The following is a 22,250-nucleotide window of genomic DNA, read 5'->3' on the forward strand; positions in this document are numbered from 1 at the left end:
CAGAGAGAAAGTCAGAGATCAGATTTATCTCTGCAAATTTTTTGAAATGATACAGGTTCTTTGATGATGAATTTTTCAGTGTTCAAGGTTATGTGACCCATTATACTGAAATATTGTGAAAGTTTTTCAAAAGATGTACTTATTTAAAAGGTAGAGTGGTAGAGAGAAAGGAGGAGAATAAGACGTATAAAGAGAAAGAGTGTGTGAGAAAGAGAGAAGGAGCTTTTCTACCAGCTGGTTCACCCCCACCTAACCATGATAATCATAGTTTGCCCAGGATGCTCCATGAGCCGCTAACTACATCCCATCTTTCACATGTGGGCAGTAGGCATGCACTTGATCCACCATCTGCTACCTTTTCAGACATATTTGCAGGAAATTGATTAAACAGCAGAGTAGCCAGGACTCAAATAGCATTCCACTTATGAAATGCTGGAGTTCCTTGGGTCAGTTTCCCTACTCTACCAGTTTCAGACTGAGACCTGGTGGTATATAGGGGAGAGATTGGAAGATCTGTAAGGCCAAACTGATTCATCAGTCCACATGAGAGTCCTGAGATGGGTTTGTTAGTACAGAGCATCGTTGACCACCACACGAAAGCTATGGCTGGGGCCTGTCTAGCAGTCCTAGATCCGAGTACCTGATTGAGTGTTGGAACAGGGGACAGGGCCATGAAACTTACCAGGCCTGGGGGTAGATTCTGTGGGGGATAAGTGGGCCAAACGTTATGGAAATATAAGTCCCACTGGTTAGCTCAAGAGTTGGGGTAGTGATTGGCTGAAATAGGAGTGAACATGGAACCCACCAACACTCATGGGTACTGGAGCTGAGAATAGGCTGGGCAGGTCCAAGCTGCAGCACCTGCATGTGCATCCTAAAACAGGGCCAGCCTGCAACATCCACCAGCTCGTACAAAGACCAAGATGGAGGGACAAGCTATGCCAGGCAAGGGCCTAGCATCTGCTGGAGCATGTGAGATCTGGGTCTGGGAGTGGGCTGAGTGGGGAAACTGGGAGACTCCCCTACTGAGCCATAGCTCCCACTGGTGAGCATGTGTTCTAGACCTGGGGTCAGACAAGCTGGGCAAGATAGCCCCACCCATTGGCAAGTGTGTGGGTTGGTTTTGGAAGGAAGCAGATTGAGCAGGGCGGAGCAGATCTTATCCCACTGGCAAGTGCAGAAACCATGCTGGAGTATAGGTCATGCTGGGGAAGGGTATCACACCTAATGGTTCACATGAGCCAGGGATGGGAGCAGACTGAGCAGGGCCAGGTTGCAGCACCTGCCAGCAAGAGTTGGGACTGGGGGCTGGCTAGGTCAGGCTAGGCTACAGCATCTGAAGGCAAAGGCTAAGAAGGATGGGGGCTATGACAGTATAGGTCAGAGCAGCCACTGGCACACGTGAAATCTTTGGAGGGGAGAAGGCCTGGCTGAGGAGCAAAGGAGATGCCCTGGTTGAGTTGTGATCCCCATTGGAGAGTGTGAGGGCTGCGGTGTGATCTGCATATAGCTGCAGAATCCCTCAGCATGTGAGAAGGCTGGGTATGGGATGCACCAGACTGGGCTAGAACCCAGCACCCATTGGTACTTGTGAGAACCAGGGTGGCTATAGGACAGGCTAGGCCAGGTTTCTGCCCCAGCTGAGCCATGTGTGAGCTGTGTCTGGGTATGGATAAGGCTTGGCTGGGCTGTAGCACCCAACAAGAACTGGAAAGGGCGAGGGCCAGTGAGGAGAGGCCATTGTTCCTGCTTGGACAGGAGGTGGACTAAGTAGGGCTGGCCCATGGACCCACTGGTGTGAGCAAGATCTGGCACTGGGAGAGAGCCAGAGAGAGGACCCTGGGGAACTCCTCTGTGGGGTCATGCTCCTTGCACGTGAGTGCAAGAATCAAGAAGGGGAGTAGCCCAGACCAGGTCAAAATACGGTACCCACCGGCATACATTTGGTGCAGGTTGGGGGCAGGCCAGACTGGGTCAGTCCATATCACCAACTGGCAAATCCGAGTACCAGAATGGAGTATGGGTCAGGCCGGGTCAGGGTGCAATACTAGTCAGTCAACATGAGGGCCGGGATTGGGGGTGGCAAGGCTGGGCTAGGCTGTAGCCCCCATAACCTGAGTTGGAATTGGGGGTAGGTCTGGCTTGGCCAGACTATAGCACCCACTGTCAAATGCTGAGGTGAAGGAGCTGTGCCAGACTGGGCTGCAGCACCCAACCAGCACATATGAAACATGGGGGGTGTTAGGGCTGGCCCCAGTGAGGGGACTGTGGAGGTCCCCCCTGTTGGGCCTCTACTCCCACTGGTGAGCCTGAGAGCTGGGATGGGGGCAGACCAGGTAGGGCAGGGCCACATCCAATGGCCTACATGTGAGCTGGATCAGGGAAAAGCCAGGCTGGGTTTACTGTAACTTCTGGTACATGCATAAACCTGTGTTTGTGAGGATTGATTGGGCTCTGCTGCAGCATCAGCTGGCAGATGCTGGCACAGGGGCCAAATTCTGTCAGGCGCAGGCATGGCTTAGACAGATGGTGGCATCCGTTGGCACCAGTGTGCACTGGATAGTGGGGCTGGTTGGGACGAACTGGGCTTCAATATCCATCAACATGTACAAGGGCTGAATGGGATGTGGGACAGATGGGAACAGTCTGCTGTACTTACTGTCAAGCACAGGAACCAGGGCAGGGGCGGACCTGGTGGGGGTTTTAGTGGGTCGCTCTGGCTAGACTGCAGCTCTCACTGGTTTATGTGAAGGTCAAGTATGTGGTGGACAGGATTGGGCTGGGCTCCAAGACCCATCAGGTTTCATAAAACATGGGGCTGGAGAAAGAACTGACCCAGCAATTGCAACTATCAGTGAGCATGTAGGTTGATTTGGGTGACAGACTGTGCCGGACCCTGTATTGGCAAACACACGTTAAGAATCTGATCTGGGAGGTTTCTTGGGTGATTCCCTCCCAACTGAACTGCTGGACCCAGAACCCTAACCATGGAGAGAATTGTAGGTTCCGTGGGCTGACTTTGGAAGTGGAAGTGTCAGAGCTGGGCCTCCTCAGTGGCTCACATGGAGCAGAGGACAGACTATCCAAATGTACATGGAGGATGTGGCAGTACATTGGAACTTTCAGAGGACACCTGGTGCCATGCCAGAAGATGGAGGACAGAACAATTGATGAACTACCCCAGACAATCAGTGGCATTGAAGATCTTGGCCGATGGAGACAGTAAGGTGGATTATAACAGCCAGTGGATTTGGGAGAGATTTCATCGTGATTGGAGTGGCAGGTTTGCTAGGAATTCAGGACTGTTGAACTATCAAAACCACCTGAGAAATTCATGGTGTTGTAAATTTCTATTTTTCTTCCTGTTGTTGATTTTGTATTGTGGCTTTTCATTTAAAAGAGATGTGTGGTGACTGTGTAATGGAGACTATCATGTCCAGATGTGAGGATGCAATGCAGTGTGCATCTCTACTTCCAGATCAAAGATGGACTGCTAATGAAACTATTAGCTGTATCTTGACAATGGGAGTCTGGACTCTCTGCCATTGTCCATGTGTGCAACAATGAACATGTGACTGTTTATGAAGAGCTATGCTGTAGTAATAATATAGGGGAATTTTGTGGGCAGAGGGAATTTGGGGATGGGGCAAGGAAAATAAATAAACAAATAAATAGATAAGTAAATAAATAAAATAAGTAAAAACATTTTTTTTTCTACCCAAAGACATAGAGTAACTAAATGAAGTGCAAAAATAGGATCCAACTGGGACAGGCACTGTGGCAGTGAGGGTTAAGCTGACTTGTGACAGCAGCCACTTTACTTCTGATCCAGCTTCCTACTGATGTTCCTGGGAGGGCAGCAGGGATGGTCTAAGTAGTTGCATGCTTGCCACCCATGTGGAGGGTCAGGATAACGTTTAGGCTCTTGACTGTGGCTTGACCCCAAACCTGGATATTGTGGTCATTTGGGGGTGAACCAGCAAAAAACCTCCCTCCCTCTCTCTGTGTGTCTCAGTCTCTTATTATTTTGCCTTTCAAATAAAAAAAATATCTTTAAACAAACAAGAGTGAACTATATGCTGCTTCTAAGAAATTCAGTTCACCTCTAAGGACACATGCAGACTGAAAGTGAAGCAATGAATAAAATATTCTATGCAACTGGAAGCTGAAAGAAAGCAAAGATACCCATACCAATAACAGATAAAATATATTTAACATGCAAGACAGACAAATGAGTTCAGAAGAGTCATTATCTAATGATACAGGGTTCACTGTATTTGCACCCAGTGAGCCCCAACTGTCTTTGGCTCTGTTCCTTGGCACCACAGCTGCTGACTCTCCCTCTGGATGGAAAATGACTGTGCAGCCTGTGTGTGCTGATCTTAACACCAGAAGTGACACCACCAAGGGCTATCAATTTGATTTCATGAAATTTATCTTGAAAGCAAAGTTCAAGAATGGACTGGAGATTCCAAGCTCAGTTTCAGCCTTCAGTTTCTTTTTCTTTTTTTTTTCAAGATGTTTTTATTCATATTGGAAGACAGATTTTACAGAGAGAAGGAGAAAGAGAAAGATCTTCCACACTCAGGCTCAGTCCCCAAGTAGAGCCGAGTCAGTCTGAAACCAGGAGCCAGGAGCTTCTTCTGGGTCTCCCATAAGGGGGCAGGGTCCCATGGCTTTGAACCTTCCTCTACTGCTTTCCCAGATCATAAGCAGAGAGCTGGTTGGGTAGTGTAGCAATCAGTGCAACAAGCAGGCCCATAGAGGGCTCAGATGCTTGCAAGGTGAGAATTTAGCCACTGAGCCATTACACTAGGCCTAACTATTGTATTAAACATATATTATAAATTTTAGTCTAGATTATATCTGCATAGAAGTTTCACATGGCTATAAAGCTCTCAAGCTGGAGCTGGCACTGTGGCGTAGTGAATTAAACTGCCACTTGTGCTGGCACCTTACAGGGGTACTGGTTTGAGTCCTGGCTGCACCACTTCTAATCTAGCTCCCTCTAACATTGCTGGGAAAGCAGGGGAGATGCACCAAGTGCTGAGGCCCCTGAACCCATGTGGGAGATACAGAAGAAACTTCCTGCTCCTGGCTTCAACCTGGCTCAGTTGAGGCCTTGAGGCTATTTGTGGAGTAAATCAGTGGGCAGAGGGCCCCTCTTTCTCTCTGTTTCTGTCTTCTTTCAACTCTGCCTGTCAAATAAATAAAAAAAAAATTCAAAAAAGAATATTTGCAAACTTGTTTGTAAATGTGGACTTTACAGGTATTACTTAAAAACATCGCAATGTTTTCCCCCTTTTTTAGGAGGTATTGCCCTCCAAAATACCAATGGTAACCATATAAAAATAGTGCATATTGATATTGGCAAACTCAAATATTATGATAATCTGAATGTACAGCAACAAGAAAGTTAGAAGTTCTTAAAATCAAGGAATATGTACTTTTGGATTTCATGTATAATATTTAATAATATTCTACTTGCGTTGGGCATATAACACATAGCTTAAAATTGACAAAACACTCAGTGTAAATGTGAGTTGAACAGTTAGGCTTACCAGATGAGGAATACATAAATACATTGTTAGCAATACACAGAGTGTGTTTATTATTTGTTTATAATAATAACAATGAATCTTCATATTTGCTAGATTAGAAATATACTTAATGATGAAATCATTGGGCGGGATTTTGTGTTGTTTAGTTTGTGATTGGTTCAGTTGCAATAACTAATGACTTTACCTTTTTCAAAATTCAGAAATAAAACAGTATTATATATGCACTTAGGCTTTGTGGAACAGTTGGAAGTTAGAGCACACGAAGCAATGAGAACGGAAACACTTTTTAATGTCAGTGCTGCTTTTTTGTGATTGCATTTCAACAACAGAGTTTTTCTGCTTTGCCATCAAGGTGTCAATAAAAGTGATCTCATCTAATAAACTGTTGAAGTTTCAGTCAAAAGATTTATCTCTTATCGCTTCTCACTCTTTTGCCCCAGAATTTCTTTATAACATTTTTCACTTCCTCATTTCTGAGGGTGTAGATTAAAGGATTCAGCATGGGTGTTACTAAGGTGCAAAACACCGTCACGACTTTGTCAGCGGGGAAAGAGGTCGCGGGTCTCAGGTACAGGTAAGAACAAGGTACAAAGAATAAGACGACGACCGTGATATGCGAGGCACAGGTGGACAGTGCTTTGTGACGCCTTTCAGAGCTGTAAGCCCTCAGAGAACGTAAAATGATAATGTAGGAAGCTGCCAGCGCAGAAAACGTCAGCAGGCACAGTGACCCACTGTTGGCGGCAATCAGGGGACCCACCGTGCGAGTGTCCATGCAGGCCAGCTCCAGGAGCGGGATTAAGTCACACATGAAATGGTCGATGATGTTGGGGCCACAGAATGGCAACTGTGCCATAAACACGATCTGGATCCCTCCGTGGATAAACCCCAATACGCCGGCCGCCCCCACGAAGAAACTACACAGAGGCCGGCTCATGATGCTCATGTAGTGCAAGGGCTTGCAGATGGCTACATAGCGATCATAGGCCATGACCACTAATAAGATGATCTCAGCTGCAGCGAAGAAATGTTCAGCAAAGAGCTGAGTCATGCATCCATTGAAGGATATAGTGCTCTTTTCAGAGATCAAGTCAAAAATCATTCTGGGTACTATGGAAGAAGAGTAAAAACCGTCTATTATAGACAAGTAAGATAGGAAGAAGTACATGGGAGAACCTAGGGCTGGGCTGATGAAGATGGTGACTGCGATGAATGTGTTACCTACCAATGTCATCAAGTAGGTAATGGAAAACACCACAAAGAGGAGTTTCTGAAGCTCTGGATTCCGGGTGAGACCCAGCAGGACGAATTCTGTAACATTGTTCATCTTTTCCATTGTTTTAATGTGGGTGGTTAACGTATGGTACATCTGAGAAAACAAAACCAGTATTCGTTAGTGATGATGTTTTTAATGCACTGTAAAATATTCATGATATCAAATGTTCAGTGCAAAATTTAGTCGATGGAGCTAAAATTCTACTGACTTCTGCTGTTTTGTAGATTATTGCAGAGAACAGAAGCAGCTTAGATTTTTTTTTTTCATTTCCTAGGGTGGTGTAGCAACAATACCTTACACATTAAAGCAAAGAGTTATTGTGAATACGTGTCTGAATTTCAAACTTTATTTTTGGCTGCAGAAGTCACACAGATGTTTTGCCTTCCCTTATGGGTCAACTGATTTCAATAGTTGTTAGACTGGGGTTCCTCTTCTCTATTGGCATGGCTATTCATAAGTACTTGAGCACAGTATGAGTAGAGGTGATTATGCATCAGAGACCAAAGAACCAACCTCACTTCATCCAAGCAAGTTGCACTCTGAGATTCACAAAGTTGTAAAAACTTAACAAATGAAAGGAAGGAGGAGGGCGGGAGTTGTAAGTTTGAAATTCACGGAATCTATTCTCCTAATATTAATGGAAATATTCAAAAGAGACAGAAGAAAATTCTTTTCCCCCAAAGTGAATAGGCATGTACACGGAGACAGAGACAAATGTGAAGGTGGAATCTCTCCCACTATGCCAAGAAACAGCTTCCAGAACATAATCCACGTAACAGCCATGGGCGTTGTTGAGCTCTGCACTGGCCTTTCCTTTGGGCTCACAGCTTCCCATATCCTTGGATGTGTTTAAACAGTGCAAAGTTTTCTGAGAGTTCCTATTATTTCTCACATATATTTTTTTGGTGATAGTGACCTGTCATTATAAATATGGAATAATACTCTATTTTGAATGTATTTACTCCTATTTTACAAAAGAAAATAGATGAGATTTGAATTTCATTGGTTTTCTTACTGATAAGAAAGACATGTTACAGTTATTTAATATAATTAGATTTTCCCATTTGACACAGTCTTATGAGTTTAAGATGAAATTTAATGCTGTGTGTATATATTATGTATAAATGTCTATGAAAATATAATTGTAAATATAGATAGAGAATTTTTTGATGAATGATCTGTACATGAATTTTTAAGTGATCACTTGTTATTATAAAATAGTCTGTGATATTTTATTCCTTTTCGTTTGTTTTGCTCTTTCTCTCTCTTTTTAAAACCAAACCACAGCCACGTTTTCTTCCCCAAATATTCAGGAGTCAGAGGAGACAAGAACATGACCTTGTAGCTTCAGTAAAAGTGAAGAAAACTCTCTTGATTCTGTAGATGGGGCCAGCGTGGTTCAGCATTCCCAATGCATGCATTCCACAAAGTGCACTATCAATGTGACAACTCAGCGGGTATGAAAAGACAAAATTTCAAATGGAAACACATTAGCCTCCTTCTACAGACATCCATGATGAATCACACCATCACAAAAATGACTTCAGTTGATCTTAGCGTCTGGTCTGGAAACATCAGAGAGAGTATTTTCCATTGACATTTATCTGTTATTATCTCTGAATTTATTTTTGTAACGAAACACTAACCTTTAGGTCAAGTGCATAGCTACAAAAGCTATTTCAGTGAAAACAAATGAGCTATAAAGAAGTTAGCTTGCAACATGGAAAAAAGAAACGTAATTCTCACTGACCTGAGTTGAGATCGTTGCTGGCCTTCTGGTTTTAGATCAAATATAGTCATCACTTTCTTCCTCTTCGGGCACATGGAAAAAAGTTAAAATCTGTAAGTTGATAAGCAGAGTGCTGAAGTTCTTATCTCTAAGCTACTCTCCCAAGTTGGATATGCTATTTTGGCTTCTATCCTTTATAGTCAGAAAATAAGCTGTGCTGGTTAGGAGTGACTTATCACTTTCCTGATTTTCAATGGAAACATTAATATAAGACCTGTTAGAACTGTTGCTAATCTAAAAGGGAGAGAGAGAGAGAGAGAGAGCTAGAGAGAGAGAGAATGTTGTTAAATTCCTGAAATTAGGAAAGAAAAGCCAGAATATGTAGCTACAAATGTGTGTGTAAATCAAACTCCGTGATTTGGACCTTTGTTTAAACGTCTGCTAAATTTTCCATTTTCTCCAGGCCAAGAACAACATAATCAGAGAGTTTCTTTTGTTCCCAGTTCAAGTCCTTTCAACTCTAGTTCCCAAGAAACTCACCAAACTCTGAAACCCATGTTTGGGTTGTTGGTTCAGACTCTGCTGCTGTTATTCGGTCCCAGTTCCTGCTCTGTATTTCTTTCATTGCTGACTTTAGAGATTTGTTTAAATATACTCTCACAGACCACAAGATTTGATACTATGGTGAGCTCTCAAATGCCTAGGGATTTAGTAATTGACCATTTGTCATTTTTACCAAATTAACTTTCAGTCTTTTACTTACTCTCTCTTGGAAACCATATACATCATTAGGTGCTAGTTACACAAATGCACTTCAGCCTGAGTTAAGGCTGTATCTGTGGCTGTGAGCTAGGCTGAGACTTAGGTGATGTAATTTGGAAGGACTTGACAATAAAAATTGTCCACAGCCAGGGTAATTGTCCAGCCTGTTTTGCTTTCCATTCTCTAAGGAGACAGTTGACGTCTGCTGCTGGCCTATGTATGAGCTGGCCATCATGGCCCACTTGTGCATCTGGACATAGTGTCCACCGCACAGATATCAGCAACTGAGGAGGCCCACTACTGATACATGCACTGGGAGGTAGGACCATATACCTGTCGATGTTCCCCGTGTCCAGGGTCGGAGTCTAGTGGTCTAGTCATGGAGTCCCCCAAGAATCCTTGTCTGGTGTGACTTCAGAGTTGACTCTTGCGTGTGTCAGCCAGTGCAGGGTCAGGTGTGGTCTGTCACCTGCACCAGCACATAATGGTGGACAAACCTGCTTGGTCTGTTCTTCCTCAGCCCCATACCTCATATGAACTGATGGGTGCAATGACACAGCTCAGCCATCCTGCCACAGATGTAGTCCTGAAATATATCAGTGGTTCCTGCAGCCTAGTCAGGGCATCCCTTGCCCCCAATAACTGCCATTAAATCTGCCCCTAGGCCTGGTTTCTGCACATGCCAGACTCTGCTGTGGCCTAGCTCAGCCCATCCTGTATCTGTCCAGATCTTGTGCACACCTGTTGACGCTGCAGCTTAGCCTTTTGTGCCCTGCCCCCAGACCTGGCCCTCAGATATGTTGATAGGTGTTACTGCCTTGTCCAGCTTGGTCTACCCTCAGCCCTAATTCTTGTGCTTACCAGTGATAGGTACAGCCTAGCAGGAGGCTGTGCCAATGGTTCCCTTGCCAGACATTTTCCCAGTTCTAGATATTATGCCTGCCAGGAGGTATTGTGGGCCAGCCTGATACTATTTGTATTCACCCCCAGCACTTGCCAGCTGGTGCTGTGACCTAACCTGGCTGGTCTGCACCCATGTACCAGCCTGGTCCATCCCCAGATTGGCTTACTCCAAGTCCCAGCTCTCATGCTCACTGGTAGAAGCAGTAGCTCAGCAAAGGAGTCCCCTTAGTTCCTCTACAAGGCTTGCCATCAGCCCTGTGTCTTGCACATAACAGCAGGTGCTGTGGCCTACTCTAAGATAGCCTATCCACAGTCTTGGCATTTACCAGCAGATGTTATAGCCTGGCTCAGTCTGGTGTGCCCCCAGTCTCACCTCCCACCAGCAGGTGCAACAGTCTGGCCAAGCCTGACCCACATGAACTGTCATGTAAACTGGTGGGTGTTGTGGTCCATTCCAGCCTGACCTTCACCCTGTCTGAGGTCTCACTTGTGCCAGTGTGCTGTGGACCCACCCTGCCTGGTCCGCTCCCATATCTGGTTCACATATATGTTAAAGGGTGCTGTAGCCCAGCCTGGTCTAGTTTGCTCTCAGCCTCAACTCTTATGAAGGAGTTGTGCCCAGCAGAGGCGTTCCCCAAATTTTCCTACGTGTGCCAGCAGGCACTGCTACCCAAACTGACAGTCATGGCATTCATTATCGGGTACTGTGGCCTAGGCTGACTGGCCCACACCCATTCCAGCTCTCACTAATGGGTGCTACATTCGAGCCCAGCCTGGCCAACCCTCAGACCTGGCTCTCATGTGATTTGGCAGGTGCCACAGATCTAGCCTTACCTTTCCCACAGCCATTCTGTCTGTCATGATTGTCAGTCAGTGCTGAAGCCTATTCCAGTCTGGCCTGCCCCTAAATCCAGCCCACGTGGTGCTGTACCCTGGCCCAGCCTGGGCTGCCTACAACTCCAGCTCTTGCATTTGTCAGTGAGATCTGTAGTCCAGCAGGGGAGTTCCAAGAGTTCCCCCAACAGGGCCATTCATAGCCCTGGGTCTTGCATGTGCTGGGTACTTCAACCTAGCCTGGCCTGGCCCACCTGCAGTATCAGTTCTTGCTACTGTGTTGTGGGCTAAGGAGTTGATTAGCGCTCGTTGAGCTGAGCAGGAACAGGAACTGGGCTTGTGGCTAAAAACACCTAGACTAGTTGGACTCATCTGTATCCAATATCCTGCTAAATGAGGATGTGGAGGGAAGAGTAAATAGGGAGAGGTGAAGGAGCAATAAAGGGAGACTTGGCAGAGACTTCTACCATCACTGTCTCCTATCGGCGCTTCATCCCCAGACCCTCTCCCTGTCCAAGTTACTGGCTCTGCTGGTTGGGGCACTAGTGGGTATTGCAGCCTAGTTCACCTGGGTGTGGCCAACACACTGTCCCTGCTCTCATACATACCAGTGAATGCTGAGGTCTGGCCCAACCTGGCTTCCAGAACCAGCACACACAGCCCTGGCAAGTGCCGCAGACTTGCTTGATCTAGCCTACCACCAGCCTTGGCTCTTGTGCTCCCTAATGGGAGCTATGACCTGGCAAGGAAATTCCTCAGATTTCCCTACCAGGCCTGCTCCCAGTCCTGGATCACACATGTGCCAATGGGGGCCCTCAGCTCTTGCATGTCACAATAGATGCTGTAGCCTAGCCCTACTCAGCCTTTTCCCAGCCCCAGTTCTCATGAGTGTCAGATGTGTTCCTATCAGGTGAGTTTTGTGGTTCAACTTGACTTGGCCCATCACTACCCTTGCTATTTCTGTAAATCAGCAGATGTTGCCTTCCCACAGAGGCAAGCCCCCATGCACCTTTTTGAATCTGACCCCAGATTTGGTTCTCCCATGTTCTGGTGGGTGTTACAGCTCAGCTTGATGTGGCCCATTCTCTGCTCCAATGTTCATGGACCTGTTTGTACTTGCCCTAGCCAGGGCAGGTATTCTGGTCTGTTCCAGCCAGGCATGCCCCCAGTTCCCACTTTTGCAAGCACCAGAGGGTAGTGGGCAATGCCATTTAGTTCAGCTTAGATCTCCCGCATGGGCAGGTGCCTTGGCCTGACCAGACATGCCCTCTGGTTTCTCCCTTCAAGACCACTTGATCTCAGCTCCCTTGCCTATCTGTGAGTGCAATGGTGCAGTCCATGGGAGACCCAGAAGTTATTTCTTCCCTGTGAAACATGCTCTCAGCTGCTCCCACTTTAATATATCCCTAGACCTCCTTCCCTCGGCAATCTGGAGCATTTTGGAACTGGGGTGATATGTCTAGGCCTGGCATTTCCTGCCTTCCCCACTTATCTTAAAAAAAAAAAACACCCAACAAGCAACTATGCTGGAATACTAGTATAATTAATACACATTTGGTATTAACCAGGCCTAGAATGTCCACCAGCTACTGGCTGCTTTTCTCCCAGCAGCATAACACTTGCCTAGGTGCAAGGTAACCTACATAATTGCTTACAGCTGGGAACTATTTTTTATATGTTGTCTTTCACTGTTCTTTTTCTATGTTTAGATAAATCCCAGTTTATAGTACTTACCACTGTGTTACAGTTGTGGTCAGTATTAATAACTGCTGTATGGATTTATCACCTAGGAGCCATAGGCTGTGCCATCAGGATTTGTGTAAATACACTCAATGATGTTTGCCTGAGTGTCAAATTGTCCAATAAAGCATTTTTAAAGATCACATTCCATCGTTTAGCTATTCCACTATAATTGTGAAAGTTATGTTAACATGCTTTCTTTAATGTTTATACATATTTTAGATGATAAAGCTAATAGATACAGTGGTCAGGATAAGCTGTGTTTTGATGTGGTAATAAGTGAATTCTGACCTATGGGTGGTTTAACGTATGAGATTTTGTCTTGTCTGGGAATAGTCCTGTGATCCTCTAGGGCAGCTGTTTCCATATAGTGACTCAGTAATCCTAGCTTATTTGTATATGTCCTTCCATCTTTGTATATGTCTTCGAGTGATGGAGCAGGGAAAAAGCACCCTGATTCCTACCAGGCTGGCTCTGCCTGAATGAAACCTGAATTCCTTCTGCAAACTTTCTTGTGTCAATTATTTTTGTTCTCATTAAATAAGGAGGCACAAGTTTACTTCTTTCCCCCAGAAAAAAAAATCTATTTTGGAGATGAAAAGGTGCATAGAACGTATTTCAAGAATAAAGTGCTCCAAACAATATCTTCTGCTTAGAAAAGTCATGTCCAAGGTTTTTTTTCAGGCTTTAGTTGTCAATGTCTTACACTCCTTGGCTTTAGGAAGTCAAAATGATGTATTCTGGGAAAAGTGGGATTCCAAGGTAAATGGAGCCCCTGGAATTGCATAGCACAGAAGCATTAATTTTGGGATAAGTGACACCATATTGACTCCCATTCCTTAAAATCCTTTCATTTCTGGTTGGTCTCTATTTGTCACAATGACAAAACTGTCTCCATTGCTTAAGCTTAAAACTCTGTATTTCCATCTAAGCACTTAATTGTTAGGTCTCTTGTTTAAGTACTTTAGTAGGGCAGTGTATTAGTACTATAACGCATACCTGAAGATTTATAGAGTTTTTTCTTAAGCAAATAAACTCAGCATCCAAGTATTATAACTTTTTTTATATTGGCTAGAAATGGCCCTTTGGTCAATAATTTGTAAACACCGAGATAGAGACTTAGTAACCATTTATTCAACTATCGATCTTTTGCGAAATAGACATTGAAACTCACACATTCTGACTTTAAGAACTTTGTGCTTTCCACTCGTCACACATGTTAAAAAATTGACAGATTTTTTTCTTTATCTTCTCTGTTGACACACATGTTGTTTCCCAAGATTATGGTCTGGTTCCATAGCTTCTTCATGGCATTTTTCACCTCTGAATTTCTAAGAGTGTAAATTAAAGGGTTTAACATGGGTGTTACCATAGTATAAAACACAGCCACTGCTTTATCAATGGGAAAGGTGATCATGGGCCGAAGATATACAAAGATACATGGTACAAAGAATAGGACGACTACAGTAATATGAGAGGCACAGGTGGAGAGAGCCTTTTGCTGTTCTTCAAAGCTGTGAGACTTTAGGGAGTAAAGGATGAGGACGTAAGAGGTAATCAGAATGGAAAAGATGATCACGCACATCAGCCCACTGTTGGCTGCAACAAAGAGTCCAAAGATGTGAGTGTCAGTGCAAGAGAGCTTTAACAGAGGGAAAAGATCACAGATGAAATGATCAATGACATTGGGGCCACAGAAGGGTAACCAGGCTATGAAAAGAATTTGAATCAGAGCATGAAGAAATCCCCCAGCCCAGGCCACGGTCACCAAGAGGCCACACATCTGTGTGTTCATGGTCATCATGTAGTGCAGGGGCTTGCAGATGGCCAGGTAGCGGTCATATGCCATCACTGTGAGTAAGATGATCTCCACTCCTCCAAAGAAATGTTCTGCAAAGAGCTGAGTCAGGCACCCACTGAAGGAGATAGTTTGTTTTCCCGTTAGTAAGTCTAATATCATCTTGGGAGCCATTGTAGAGGAGCAGCAGCCATCTATGAAGGACAAGAAAGACAGAAAAAAATACATGGGGGAGCCCAGGGCTGGGCTGGTAGTGATTGTCACCACAATGAGCATGTTGCCTGCCAGGGTGAGAAAGTAGATGATTGTAAACACAGCGAACAGGAGTTTCTGCATGTCTGGATCCTGGGTCAGGCCGAGCAAGATGAATTCTGTGACGTTGTTCATTTGTTCTGTGAATGTACTTTGACATTTGCTTCACTGATTCATCTGCAAATAGCACAAGGGTTGCAGTTATGAAAGACACATTTTGATCAGGCAGATAATTTCCGTTAGAAATGCTTTCTGAAACACTGATGGAAACTAAAAGTCACAAATCCAACTTAAAGGAAGGCCCTGTTGTTAATCAAACAATGAAGATTCTCCCATGGATCTGCACACACAAATTCATTAATATATGAAAGCCTTATTTTATGACTTTGACATGCCAGGAACCTGTCCTGGAGTTGCTCATGGCTGGAGATTTTCACAATCATTATCATCATACTTTTTGCCTATAGCAAAGTAGGAATAAAAAGACTGTTAAGGAGGAGTAAAGTCTTGGATTTCTAAACATCTATTTCCCAGGGTCTTCTCTTCAGTCCGTGTGCTGATGAGGCCGTAGCACAGACGAATTTATCATTTGTAGTCTTTACAATGTTTTACGAGAGAGAGAGAGAGAGCGAGAGCGAGAGCGAGCGAGTGCAAGTGCTTCCATCTGGTTCACTCCCCAGATGGCAGCAATGATTGGAGTTGGGCCAATCTGAAGCCAGGAGACTAGAGTGTCCCTATATTTCCCAAATGGGTACAGGGGCCCAAGGATGTGGGCCGTCTTTCATTGCTTTCCTATGCACATTAGCAGGAAGTTGGATTAGAAGTGGAGCAGCTTTGACTATGAACTTTGGGACATATGAGATGCTGGCATTATGGGCAGAGGCTTAACCTACTATGCCATGGTGTCAGCCTCAGTTTGTGTTGCTTTAATCTTGCATTGTGATGACAACAGAAAAATGAATTTGGGTTCAGTGTGACAACTATAGTATATCAAGTGGGCTTAATTTTTTAATAAAAAGATTTATTCATTTTTATTCCAAGTCAGATATACAGAGAAGAGAGACAGAGAGGAGAGACAGAGAGAAAGATCTTCCATTCAATGAATCACTCCCAAGTGACTGCAACAGTCGGTACTGCGCCAATTCAAAGCTGGGAGCCAGGAGCTCTTCTGGGTCTCCCATGCGGCTGCAGGGCCCCAAGGCTTTGGGCCATCCTCGACTGCTTTCCCAGGCCACAAGCAGGGGGCTGGCTGGATGGGAAGCAGCGCCGCCGGGATTAGAACCAGTGATTATATGGGATCTCAGCGAGTTCAAGGCGAGGACTTTAGCTGCTAGGCCACTGTGCTGGGCCCAAAAGGGTTTAATTTAAAATTAGAGATGATGTAGTTACATTTCAGAGTCACTGGCAGCAAGTGAGGCTGGACTAGGACGATGCTGGTGGTTAGATTTGTGAGCCTGTGATGCTTCCCAACAGAGCTGTCTCTGGATCTGATCATGCTTTGTTGAAAGGAACATACCATTCAGGGGGCCGAGCAGACAGCATGATGCCATGTAGTACTCCCCACAGAGATCTGAAACTCCAGAATTCATGATTTGGAGGACTTACATCATGTTTGGATTTCAGTTTGCACATAAAAACGCAATGTAAGTAAGATTCTGAAAAATTCTGGATGTTCAATCAAGACCAAAATAAACAAATGGGACTTCATCAAACTAAGAAGCTTCTGTACAGCAAGGGAAACAATCAGCAAAGTAAAAAAGCAACCCACAGAATGGGAGAAGATCTTCGCACACTATGTAGGAGATAGAGGGCTAATCTCCAGGATATACAAAGAACTCCAAAACAACCAAAAAACCAAAACAAACAAGCCACTCAAGAAATGGGCACAGGAAATGGGCAGACGTTTCACAAAAGAACAAACCCAAGTGGCAAACAAACATATGAAAAATGCTCAAGTTCCCCGGCAATAAGGGAAATCCAAATGAACACAACAATGAGGTACCACCTAATGCCAGCAAGGATGGCACACATACAAAACACCACCAACAACACTTGCTGGCGAGAATGTGGGGAAAAGGAAACCCTACTCCACTGTTGGTGGGACTGCAAACTTGTACAGCCTCTATGGAAATCAGTATGGAGGATACACAAACAACTGAAAATCAGCATACAATATGACCCAGCAACAGCACTCCTAGGAATATGTCCAAAACACCTGCTACATGAGAAACCAACATGCACCCCTATGTTTATAGCAACACAATCAATAATTGCAAAGACTTGGAAGCAACCTAAATGCCCATCAACAGAAGGCTGGATACGAAAGCTATGGTTCATATAATCCATGGAATACTATTCAGCTATCAAAAAACCCGAAATGCAGTTTTTTTTTGTGGCCAAATGGGCCCAAATGGAATCCATTATGCCAAGAGAAATGAACCAATCCCCAAAGGTCAAATACCACATGTTTGCCTTAATTTAAGATGAAAATATGTCAATCTGGAAAATAGTACCTGTATGTTGTAATATTATTGCAATCTCTGACAGCCTGTATCCAATGCAATAAGATAAGCCATTGTAATCTATAAAATAACAATTAATGTGACACAGACTGCTTATGACCTACATCAAAGACGTGTAAAACCTAAAACACTCTTAATACCTTATGTTATTCTGTAATGGGGAGGGAGAGCAGGGAAATCTTCCATCCCCCTAAAAAGTGTGAGGAAGACTTGAAATATAGCCTATCAGGATCAAATCTGGTAACTCATAGACAACAGACTCAAGTTGGCACTAGACAATAGTAAGGCTACACAGGCATAAGGGGGGAATTGGGAGTGATCCTGACAGCCTCTTAACAGGAGGTCGTGCGTATGGAGCAGGGGGGAGACCCCAGAGTGGAGCAGGTGGACAGGAGCAGGCTCGTATCCCAACCCTGAAGATTCTCCAGATCCTCACCAAGGACTATCAGTACGGACATCAAGGACTACATCCCAACTGCCAAGGAGACCACAGGGAGTAGGAGTGCCTTCGGAGGCCGAGAACTCTGAGGTCACCCACCCCCATCTGGAGCTTCCACAGGGGATGGAAGAAGTCCAAACTCTGCCGTGCAGAAACCAGCGTCATCGGAATGACAACCAGGAGCCCTGAGCGGTCTGCAGAAACAGAAGAATAATAAACTTCCTTTGGGACTGGGGAGGCGAGCTTTCTCTGGTCCTCGCCTAGCTCCAGCTCTGGGTCCCCACCCTCTCTTGCGATGACCATTAGGATCACTCCAGAAACCCCTCAAAACAAAGGAACAAATATACAAATAAACAAAAAAATCTAGAATGGACAGACAACAACAAGGAAAGCTTAGAAGCAGACAGCAAATGGTCAGCATGGATTCACTCATACCTCACTAGGTGGGACACAAAGATTAGTTACGCCTCACTGGGGTATTGGGGATTTCTCTGCACACCCCTCCTAAAAAATGTTCTGTACTTAAACTGTTGACACATGTCTTGCTGGAGTTATAAGCCAGTTCAGACCATCCAAAAAACAACCAAGTTCAGCAAAATCATGCTTCAACACTATAAACAGCTAAATACTAAAATGAAAATAGACACGAGACAGCTGAATAGTAATCTCTAGCCATTTTGAGGTTATAGAACCTGGTTGAATATAAACCAAAATTGAAATGTCTATGAAGAAGTCACAGGATGTAGTTAAGAACCTGCATTTTCCTATTAACATATTGGTTAATCAATACCATGTCAATTAATGCCATAATGTAAATTGATGTTGATGTTATGTTGGGGCTTTTAATTGATTGGAATGATACTTTGCTGGCTTTACCTTCAGACCAGAGATGGTCTCACCAAGAAATCGTTGAATCCACTAGGATAATAAGATGCTGGACTTTATGCTTGGTAAATACTTCCAACGAAAGAACCTCAACTGAATTTGAACTGTGGTAATGCAACAAGGTGGAGAAATCCACCATGGGGAGAGGGTTCGGGGAGGGGTGGGGGGAATCCCAGTGCCTATAACACTGTGTCACATAATGCAATACAATTAAAAAAAATTCTGGATGTTAATAAAACAGATATTTTAAAGGTGAAGAAGTAAAAGAATCACAATTTATTGGGTGGAGTGTGTTTCACAGAGCCAGACTGGCAACTTTGGAATTCCATTGTCACCGATGACTAGCAACACATTATCATATACACATCTTAGTCTTGCTGCTCCTAAAAATTCCCATTTATGAAATGTGAGAATAATAAGCTTAATAAAGAAGTTGAAAGGTATTTTACTATACATAGTTGTGTGTGTATTTGTATCCTAAAGGTAAATTACATAGCTTTTCACATATACCTGATTTTTGATTGAAGAGCCAAAATGAAAAAATAATTATTAACGAAATCTTACAGCTATAACGAACAAAAACTGGAAAATTAGAGATTGCATTTAAAAAAGATTATTTTTATGCTTAAAATACTTGATATGTAATAAGATCATAGAAAATAAATGAACTAAGTTCTTAATAGGCAAAAAATAACCAATTATCTGAATAAAAAGTGGAAAGCAGGCATAAATATATCAGATAATGGAAAAATATTACACAGACATTAAAAAACTTCTTGGCATTTTAAAGATTCAGATAGAAATGGTGGACACAATTTCAATTTGAAGCAAGTATGGTCAAATCAGAAAGAACAAAATATTTGGAAGAATGTTTAAAACATGTTACATGTAGTTTGTAAAATAGTTTCAGCAGCAAGACAGGCATTTGCTTTTAAAATAAGTTCTTCAAAATCCATTACAAAAAAAAGAGAATTGTGTATGTTAAAGAGCTTATATAAAATACAGAAGTGTTCAAAACAAGAACGAGGAAATCACATGAAAACATGCACACGACTTTCAAGACATTTTTGTGCAAAATATTTTTTAATTTAATTCATATGAGCTTTTATATGTATTCCATCATAAATCTAACTTCTGGCTAGGGAAATACATTTTAACACAAAATGTGATATCAGATGCATAGGAAAACGAATGAAGTTAACTACATAGATATGGAATACTAGAAAAATATTTGCAATATGACAACTGATATTACAGAAATAATTTTTACTGAATTAAAATGTTTACTCCATCATTATAAAAAAAGACCAAAACTAGCCAAAGGAAATTCTCAGGAAAAATATGTTAGAAGTCCTTTGTTGCTGAAGGAGTGATACTTAAACTGGCTGACGCTTATGGCAGAGAAGGCGAGTGTCAGTTAAAATGAAATATTCTGAAGTTTCATTCCGCTTAAGAGGACTTTACACTTCTTAGTCATCTATTTTAGATTGAAAAGGTGGGAAAACTATGAAGATTTTGTTTCAAAATATCTTGCTATAGTGAAAAAGTAAAATGATAAAAACGTCTATAAAAAGAGAATCAGTTAAATTAATTATAGTTATGAAGTATAAAGTAGAAATTCAAGTCATTTGAAAGAAAACCTATGAGGTGGAAAGATTCTTCCAGTTCCAGGATTAGAAAGCATAAGACATAAAACACCATACCTGTTATTTCCTAAATTGTGTAAAATGTAAAGTATGCATATAAAACATCTCAAAAAGTCCAAGCAAAGATTAATAATGCTTTTATGGATGGAGGAATTAAAGGCAACTTTGTTATTTAAAACTTTTCTTGATCTGAGTTTCTACAGAGAGAATATATTATGTTTATGGTTATTGAAGTAATGTAATAAAAAGATTAATTTATTATCAAATCTTGGTAATAAAACTTGAAATGATTTTTTTTCTTAGTGGACTGAGCATTTGTGTGATATTAATAAAAATCTGTCAGCAGAAACAAATATATAAGCTAAACTCACCTTAAGACTAGAATGTTAGTGAGAGCATTATGCTTGCACTTACTTCTCTACATGTGTTTGGAACTGACATAACTGGTTCATTGTGTAACAAGTCATCTTACTTGTCAAGGGATAGTTTAGATTTAGCATTCATGACTTCATCATAACTGCTGCTTTGCAGGTTCATCCTTCAGCTTTTTTGCAATCTCTTGCTTGGTTGGTGACTTGTCAATGATTGGTAAGGGAAACTTCCTAAATGAAGGTAAGTGAGTGAGTTGGATTTGATTTTGCTCTGTGGGATCACACCATTTGGTAGTGTGAGGCACAAGCATTGCAGGTCAGAAAGTTAACTTCTTCCACCAGCCTCCAAACAATTTGGTTTCCAAAGAAGCTGCTAGGGAAAAATGGAATCATTGAGGACATCTAAGTTGCCTCACTATACAGGTTCCCATCTTTCTTGGTGCTTAGATGAAATACACTACAAAAACTGCCGGATTTCAATCTAATCTGATTTGAAGTTGTGGAAATTACGAATTACACTTAAAGGAGAGAAATGAGAATTTAGCCACAAAGGAAAGTTACCTTGAAGTAGCAGATTCTAACATTGGCGTTCTTTGTAAAACCTGTGTCCAGGCTGCAGAGAGCTCTTTTGGTCCTTGGAAGTCTTGAATTCTAAACTCAGAATCAAACAGCAACTGTGATCTGTGGCTTGTTATGCTTATACCATCTTCCCAAGCAGGGGATCCTCAGAGTCCATCCTTCTCAGCATGTTGCTGTGTGCATGGCAGGGACACATTTAAAGGGCAGAGTGCAAGGAGTTAGGGATGCTCTGGTCTCTGCTCCCACAGGGTTACAATGAATAGTTTCAGGCAAGATGGCAGTCAACTCAATGTTTCTCGTTCTGTCTCTTGTGACCCAACGGGTTGGGAGTGGGGAGGGAGGCCAGGTTAATAGCCTTTTTTTCTGGGTATGGTAAAGTAAGTGATTTTAGGACCTGAGCCTCAAGGCACAGAATGGCCTAGTAATGGGAATATGAATATTTGAACCAGTCTGATTCTACAAAACAACCTTGGCAATACTCATCTCCCAGAGTTACAGGGAGGATTGAGCAAAACACATGTAGGTTAGAGAAATGGCTCTTATGGTGTTAAAAGATCAAATCATGGCTAAAAGAGAGAGTTTTGCAAGATTTTCTACTTTGTAGGTACATGATTTTGGGTATCTAACCTCTTCATGTCTGAATTTCTACATGTGTACAAAATGGGAGACAACTAAATGCTGTGATGTCTGAGATAATTCATGGACAGACTTACCTCGTGCCTGTTATAGTGTCAGGGCTCACTGTTACATTAGTCATTTTCTACACAGTAAATCAGAGCTCATGGTGTCGTTGCTTCTGTTTTCGGGTAAGAGTTGATCCAGTTCACACAAGGGTACTTTAAAAAGTTCATGGAACACCAAAATTAAAATACAAATTTGTTTTGGTCCAAAACTTTGGTAGAATCCAAGAAGTTCCACAAATTAGGACAGAAGGAAGGCCATTTTAAAAGTTT

The 22,250-nt window shown here is 42.9% G+C and overlaps 2 protein-coding genes across 2 annotated transcripts; both read right to left on the reverse strand.

Moving 5' to 3' along the window:
* Positions 1-5,967: 5,967 nt before the first annotated feature.
* Positions 5,968-6,900, reverse strand: LOC121172314 (olfactory receptor 4C45-like). Its single transcript, XM_041004164.1, has one exon. The coding sequence runs from the start codon at positions 6,895-6,897 to the stop codon at positions 5,968-5,970; it is 930 nt and encodes a 309-aa protein (XP_040860098.1). The 5' UTR covers positions 6,898-6,900.
* A 7,124-nt stretch (positions 6,901-14,024) lies between these two features.
* LOC121172213 (olfactory receptor 4C5-like) lies at positions 14,025-15,052 on the reverse strand. Its single transcript, XM_041004064.1, has one exon. It carries the CDS (start codon positions 14,988-14,990, stop codon positions 14,025-14,027), a length of 966 nt encoding a protein of 321 aa, XP_040859998.1. The 5' UTR covers positions 14,991-15,052.
* Positions 15,053-22,250: the final 7,198 nt, after the last annotated feature.

This window comes from Ochotona curzoniae, unplaced genomic scaffold, assembly GCF_017591425.1.
Source record: "Ochotona curzoniae isolate NIBS_2020 unplaced genomic scaffold, NIBS_Ocur_1.0 scaffold_3171, whole genome shotgun sequence".
Lineage (NCBI taxonomy): Eukaryota > Metazoa > Chordata > Mammalia > Lagomorpha > Ochotonidae > Ochotona > Ochotona curzoniae.